The sequence below is a fragment of the Daucus carota genome, chromosome 8 (genome assembly GCF_001625215.2).
Source record: "Daucus carota subsp. sativus chromosome 8, DH1 v3.0, whole genome shotgun sequence".
Lineage (NCBI taxonomy): Eukaryota > Viridiplantae > Streptophyta > Magnoliopsida > Apiales > Apiaceae > Daucus > Daucus carota.
The window spans coordinates 14,867,613-14,875,601 of record NC_030388.2 but is presented as its reverse complement, the minus strand read 5'-3'; the positions used below and the strand labels follow the sequence as shown (position 1 = coordinate 14,875,601).

Genomic DNA, 7,989 nt, shown 5'->3' with positions numbered 1-7,989 from the left:
TTAAAAAAAATTATCTTAAATGCTGGTTGAGAAAACAGCCGAGAGAGCAATTAGTTTCGCAAGAGTTTTGACCTGGACCTCGTATCTGGGATTTAATGATCAACACAGCCATATATAGACCATTTCAATAATAAGCCCGAGTCACGTTTACCATTTTTGTTGTATATTTCCTAGCAAGGCACCACTGGCATGCCGCTATAAATACCTGCCATACTACACCATCTAATGCACAACTCAAATACACAAGCAAAAAACACTAAAATCATGAAGAGTCCTCAAGTTTGTTCCATTCTGCAGTCGATCTTCTTTGTTCTTTTATTTTTCACCATCTCATCAGCAGCTGATCGTACTTCTGGCCAAGACTTTGTTCAATGTCTTATCCGGTCGAGTTCAACCTCCATATCCAAAGCTATTTACACATCACAAAACTCTACCTACACTTCTGTCTTGAAATTCTCCATTAATAACCTCAGGTTTGACACTCCGGCGACTCCTAAACCTATTGTTATTGTCAAACCTGAGGACGAGTCGCAGATCCAAACTGTCATTTATTGTTCCAAGAAACATGACATTCAGATGAGGATTCGAGGGGGAGGGCATGACTACGAAGGTCTCTCGTACGTAGCCCAAGTCCCGTTTGTGTTACTTGATATGATTAATCTTCGTTCTATCAATGTTGACCCTGTAAAAGCAACGGCATGGGTTGGAGCTGGTGCAACGCTTGGAGAGCTGTATTATTATATTGGTCAGAAGAGCGATACCCTTGGATTTCCTGCAGGGATATGGTCAACAGTAGGTGTAAGCGGACTCGTCAGTGGTGGTGGATATGGCACATTGAGACGCAAGTATGGCCTTGCTGCTGATAACGTGCTCGATGCACGCTTGATTGATGCCAACGGCAGAATTCTTGACAGAAAATCAATGGGAGAAGATTTGTTTTGGGCCATCAGAGGAGGCGGAGCTTCTAGTTTTGGAGTCATTCTTTCCTGGAAACTGAAGCTAGTTTCTGTTCCAAAAATTGTCACCGTCTTCGAAGTTGAAAGAACTTTGGAGCAGAATGCAACTGAAGTGCTTCACCGTTGGCAAACTGTAGCCCCGAGGCTTCCCAAAGATGTTGAAATGCGAGTGGCTGCCAACACAGTGTGGAAGAATCTGCCTAATGAACCGCAGAAAACTGTACAGGACGATGGTTCTGGCAGTTTGGAAGATAGTAAAACGGTGAGCGTGAATTTTATAGGACAGTTTCTTGGACGGAAAGAAGGACTACTGTCGATGATGAACAAGAGGTTCCCAGAGTTGGGATTGGAGGCAGAAGCCTGCACTGAACTTACCTATATTCAATCTATACTCACGTTTTCTCTATTCCCAGCCGATGCTTCTCCTACTGGTTTGTTGAACAGGACTGCCTATAAAATTCCTTTTAAAGCCAAATCAGACTTCGTGGACAAGCCCATATCGAGGGAAGGGCTTGAGGGGTTGTGGAAAATCCTTCTTCAGCAAGATCCTGGAAGAACGAATTTCCTATTCACCTCGTATGGTGGAAAGATGGCCGAAATATCAGAATCTGCAATTCCATTCCCTCACAGAGCAGGAACCCTGTACATGATGTACATGAGAGTGCAGACGGATGGAGACACGTCGAATTCCATGATGTGGATCAGAGGCTTGTACAAGTACTTGACTCCTTACGTTACCAGCTCTCCCAGAGCTGCATACGTCAATTACAATGATCTAGACTTGGGAGTGAACAATCTTCAAGGCCCTACCAGCTACAAGCAGGCCAGTAGATGGGGAAAGAAATACTTCAAGGATAACTTCAATCGGCTTGTTAGAATCAAGTCCGTAGTTGATCCTGGTAACTTCTTCAGGCATGAGCAGAGTATTCCTCCTTTCTCATGATTTCATAGTCATGCTTCGTCTTTTTAATAATCCAGTCGATCGGGTAATGTAGGCTTCGTTACTCGATCGTAACGGTCGATTTCTCCTGAAATAATTGTATCAGATTTTTTTATTTGAAATAACATTCTTTTATTTTTTAAGAATTGATTTTAGAAATTAATATTGTTCACACGTTGATTTCTTGCAAGTCTTAAATATATATATATTTACATTATGTCGTCGTAGTACTAGTATGAATGTGTATCAATGTATAATATGAATAAGAAGAAATTGAAATTTCGATCAAAGACGGATACTTGACCAATGGTCAGGAAGTATCCAAACGATCATCCTCCTAAACGGCGTGACCCGAGATGGACATAGGATGCAAACTCACTAGTATATATAAAATTGAAATGAAATAGTTACACAAAATTCACATGCTACAAAATGCTATTTCACATGTCGATTTCTTGCAAGTCTTAAATATATATAAGTACATTCTATTATAGTTTCTTGCAAGTCTTAAATATATATAAGTACATTATATTATAGTACTAGTATGAATGTGTATCAATGTCTAATGTGTACCGTAAGTAGGGGTGTTCACCGGACCTCCCACACCGCACAAACCGCACCACAAAATGCGATTTTAAATTTTTGTGGTGCGGTCGCGGGTTCGGTTTCACAAACCGCGCAATGCTGTGCAGTTTGTGGTTTTATATTTAGGTATTGCGGTGCAAACCGCACCGCACCGCATTTATTATTTATATATATATACATAATTATATACATATATTATTTTTGTATTAATATATTAAATCTTTATTAGTTTATTTATTAAAAGATTATAGTGACTTCATGATTTATTATGGTCCATATTTTTATTTGTCTTTAATATTGCACTGTAATGGTTCCTGTATGCTGAACATTAAGTTAGCTTTTTTGTTCGTATTTGTAACGTGATTTCCCACTTAGAATGTGAATTTGGCCACTGAATGAAAAGACGAAGTATTTAGTTACTTCTAAATTTTATTGTAAATTTAAGTTTTGAATTTTTTATAATTTTAAAAGCTAAATTTCTAGACCGCAAAAGCCGCATAGACCGCACTGTATCGCACCACATTTATGTGGTGTGGTTTATGTGGTTTTTTATTTACGCCGTGCTGTCGAGATTTGAATATTTAACCAAACCGCATATGCGGGTTGGTCTACGGTTTTAGGGAAAAACCGCAACCCCCCGGATGAACACCTCTAACCATAAGAAATGAAATTTTGATTAAAGACACATACTTGACTGAGAGTTGGGATTGGAGGCACAAGCCTGCACTGAAGTTACCTATATTCACGTTTTCTCTTTTCTCAGCCGTTGATTCTCCTACTGGTTTGTTGAACAGGACTGCTTATAAAATTCCTTTTAAAGCCAAATCAAACTTCGTGGACAAGCCCATATAAAGGGAAGGGCTTGAGGGGTTGTGGAAAATCTTTCTCCAGCAAGAGCCTGGAAGAACGAATTTCCTCTTCACCTCTTATGGTGGAAAGGTGGCCGAAATATCAGAAACTGCAATTCCATTCCCTCACAGAGCAGGAACTCTGTACATGATGTACATGAGAGTGCGGACTGATGGAGACACGTCGAATTCCATGAAGTGGATTAGAGGCTTGTACAAGTACTTAACTCCTGCATGCGTAAATTACAATGACCTAGACTTAGGATTGAACAATCTTCAAGGCCCTGCCAGCTACAAGCAGGCCAGTAGATGGGGAAAAATACTTCAAGAATAACTTCAATCGGCAGTATTCCTCCTTTCTCTTGATTTCATAGTCATGCTTTGTCTTTGGTAATAATCTGTAAGCTTCGTTACTCAAACATAGCCGTCGATTTCTCCCGAAATAATTGTATTAGATTTATTTATTTGAAATAACATTCTTTTGTTTGTTAAGAATTGATTTTTTAGAAATCTAAATTTTTCACAAGTCAATTTCTTGCAAGTCTTGAATTTATATATATATGTAAATTATGTTATAGTACTAGTATGAATGTGTATCAATTAATGTATAATGTGAATCAGAAGAAATTGAAATTTCGAACAAAGACGGATACTTGACCGTGTTGGAAGAAAGGATCTCACACAAACTCAGACAAGACAATTTAGGAGAAGAAATGTATTACTTGAAAAATTACTTGATTACAAATGACTTGGTACAAGGCTTTATATAGGACTCAATAGAAATATCTAGATAACTCTTAAACTCCAAGAGACTTCACCTACCAAGATACATGTACTTAGAGATTACATGTACCTAGCCAATACATTGAACATACTAATACATGTACCAAGATACTAATACATGTACCAAGATTATTCTAGAAACTCCCACACAATTCTATTATTTTAATAGTCAAAAATATATTATTTATTTTTAACACCCCCTTAATTTTGACTATCCCAAGTAGACTTCGGAACTTGTTGAAGGCGTCACTTTTGAGAGGCTTTGTAAATATGTCACTAATTTGATCTTAGGACTTCCCATAATTCAACTCCACTTCACGCCTTTCGATGCATTCCCGAATAAAGTGATATTTTGTATCAATGTGCTTGCTCCGTTCATGAAACACCGGATTTTTGGCCAAGGCTATGGCCGACTTATTATCAACCAATATTTCCGTAGACTCATTTTGTGACATGTTGAGCTCCTCCAAAACTCTCCTTAACCATATAGCTTGACAAACACAAGAACATGCCGCCACATACTCCGCCTCACAAGTGGACAAGGTAACAATGGGTTGTTTCTTTGAACTCCATGAAAAAGATGTGTCACCCATAAAGAATACATATCCGGTGGTACTCTTTCGATCATCAATGTCACCGGCCCAATCACTATCACAATAACCAACAAGTTTGAACTCATTTGAGTGATGATACAATAATCCATAGTCCATTGTACCTTTAAGATAACGAAGAATTCTCTTGGCCGCCTTCATGTGTGTTGTTGTTGGAGCCTCCATATAGCGACTAACAAGTCCAACACTATAAAGTATGTCGGGCCTCGTGCATGTCAAGTATCTTAAACTTCCCACAAGACTTTTAAAGTAAGTAGGATCCACCTTCTCACTTTCTTCAAATTTTGACAACTTTGTTCCACATTCAATGGGGGTGCCTACAGCTTGACAATTTTTCATATTGAATTTCTTCAAAATCTCCCTTGTATAGCTTCCTTGTGATATTAGAATCCCATCATCCATTTGCTTTACTTCAATCCCAAGATAGTATGACATAAGCCCAATATCGGTCATCTCAAATTCTCTTGCCATGTCTTGCTTAAATTTCTCAAACATACTTGGACTATTTCCCGTGAATATTAAATCATCCACGTACAAACACGCAAGAAGAAATTCTCCATTTTTAGCAACCTTGGCATATAGAGCATGTTCATGAGGACACTTGTAAAATCCTTGAGCTTGAAAATATTTGTCAAGTCTACTATTCCAAGCCCTCGGCGCTTGTTTCAATCCGTACAAGGCCTTCTTTAACTTTAACACTTTTCCTTCTTGTCCTTTCACGATGTATCCCAATGGTTACTCCACATACACGGTTTCTTCAAGAACACCATTCAAAAAAGCGGACTTCACATCCATTTGATGAATTTTCCATCCATTTTGAGCCGCCAATGAGATAATTAGCCTTATAGTCTCCATTCTTGCAACCGGGGCAAAAACTTCATCATAATCAACTCCATATCTTTGATTGTAGCCTTTGGCCACCAATCTTGCCTTATATTTTTCCACCTCACCTTGGGCATTCTTCTTCACTTTATAAACCCATTTTACACCAATAGCTTTTTGTCATTTTGGAAGTGTTGCTAACTCCCATGTGTCATTCTTTTGTATAGACTCAATCTCGTCATCTATTGCTTTCTTCCACCTTTCATCTTGCACGCCTTCTTTGAAGCTTGTTGGTTCGGTTTCCGCTAGAAGACAAAGAAGTGTTAAGTCGGAAATAGGGGGAACCTCTTCGGTTTCATCATATATTTCTCCAAGACTTCTATAACGCCTTGGTGGTGTCTCTTCACCATCACTTGAAGAAGATGAAGGATTTTCTCCATCACTTGTTGCTCATGGTGATGTGGGAGGAGTGATATTTTCTTCACTTTCTTCATCAATAAATGGGAAGAAATTATAATCTTCTTGTGTGTTGCTCCAATCCCATGAGCTTTCTTCGTCAAATACAACATCTCGACTAATAACGATCTTTCCATTGATGGGGTTGTAAAGTTTGTACCCCTTGGCTCTTGCATCATAGCCAACAAACACATACTTTTCACTTTTGTAATCCAACTTGGTTCTTAGCTCATCATCGACGTGTGCATAAGCTATGCTTCCAAAAACTCTCAAGTGAGCAATAGATGGTCTCTTTCCTTTCCATGCTTGTTGTGGAGTTATGTCTTTAACACTTCTCGTGGGACATCTATTTGACAAGTAGATGGCACAATCTACCGCTTCGGCCCAAAATTCCTTAGGCATATTCTTACTCTTTAGCATGCTTCGAGCCATGTTAAGAATGCTCCTATTTTTTCTTTCGGAGACTCCATTTTGTTGTGGTGATCTTGGAACCGTTGCGGGTCGTCTAATTCCATGATCTTCACAAAATTGTAAGAACTCCTTTGAATTGAATTCACCATCTCGATCCGAACGAATGGCTTTTATTTGATACTTGGTCTCTTTTTCAACTTGGGCTTTGAACTTTTTGAAGCATTCAAAAACTTGAGACTTCTCTTTGAGAAAGTACACCCATGTCTTGCGGCTAAAATCATCAATGAATAACAAGAAATAACGATTCTTACTAAAAGATGGAGGATTAAAAGGACCACATACATCGGAGTGAATGAGTTCAAGTGGCTCCTTTGCTCTTGACATAGATTCCTTTGGAAAGCTCTTTCTTGATTGTTTTCCGAAAAGACATCCTTCGCAAATTTGGTTTGGATGGTTGATGTGAGGCAAGCCATTCACCATATGCTTCCTTGATAGTGAATTTAGTCCATCAAAATTTAAGTGCCCAAGCCTAAGATGCCAAAGCCAAGAAGAATCTCCAACACAAGCCTTTAGACATTTTGCAACATCATTTTGAATTTTGAGAATAAACATACGATTCTTGGTCATAGGGACCTTTGCAATTAAATTATCATTAAAATCTCTCAAATTGAGAAATTCATCTTTCATGATGATGGTGTAGCCTTTCTCCATTAGTTGCCCCAAACTCAAGATATTATTTTTCATGCTAGGCACATAATAAAAACTTGAAATAAAATTATGATCTCCATTTTTCAAGCGAATTAATATGTTACCTTTGCCTTTGATGGGCACTCCCGAAGAGTCTCCAAAAGTGACTTTTCCATTCACTTTCTCATCAAGATCCACGAACAAATTTTTATTGCCACACATATGATAACTTGCGCCGCTATCAAGATACCACAAATTATCTTCACAATTTACTTCTCCTTTATGCGCTAGAAGCAAAGTTGGCTCATCAACATTGCATTTATCTTCAACAAAATTAGCTTTCTCCTCCACTTGATTTTTTGAAGCATGACACTCGGAAGCATAGTGACCAAATTTTTGACAATTGTAGCATTTAATATTTGATTTGCCATACCTTGGTGTGACTCTTCCTCTTCCACGGCCTCTTGAATTTCTTGGCTCGTACAATCTTTCATACTTTTGATTTTCCTCCCTTTGTTGGCCACGACCTCTTCCATGTGCATATTGAAATCCTCTTCCATGTCTTTGTCCACGACCTCTTTGGCTCCTCATATACCTTCCATCATTATCTTTAAAAGATAATTTTGATTGTAAGGCTTGTTCAATTGGCTCCTTCTTTAACATTTTTTCTTCATGGGCTTGTAATGATCCCATAAGCTCATCAATAATCATTTCATCTATATCTTTAGCCTCCTCAATTGCCACAACTTTGTAATCAAATTTAGAGACAAGTGAACGAAGAACTTTTTCAAGAACACGAACATCACTTACCTCTTCTCCATTGCTTTTCATTTGATTGACAACGGTCAAGACCCTTGAAAAATAATCCGAGATTGATTCGGATTCCTTCA

At 38.3% G+C, this 7,989-nt stretch overlaps 1 protein-coding gene across 1 annotated transcript; it reads left to right on the top strand.

The window, feature by feature from the left end:
• The first annotated feature begins 227 nt into the window (after positions 1 to 227).
• On the top strand, positions 228 to 1,987 carry LOC108198826 (berberine bridge enzyme-like 8). Its single transcript, XM_017366604.2, has one exon. It carries the CDS (start codon positions 265 to 267, stop codon positions 1,897 to 1,899), a length of 1,635 nt encoding a protein of 544 aa, XP_017222093.1. The 5' UTR covers positions 228 to 264; the 3' UTR covers positions 1,900 to 1,987.
• Positions 1,988 to 7,989: the final 6,002 nt, after the last annotated feature.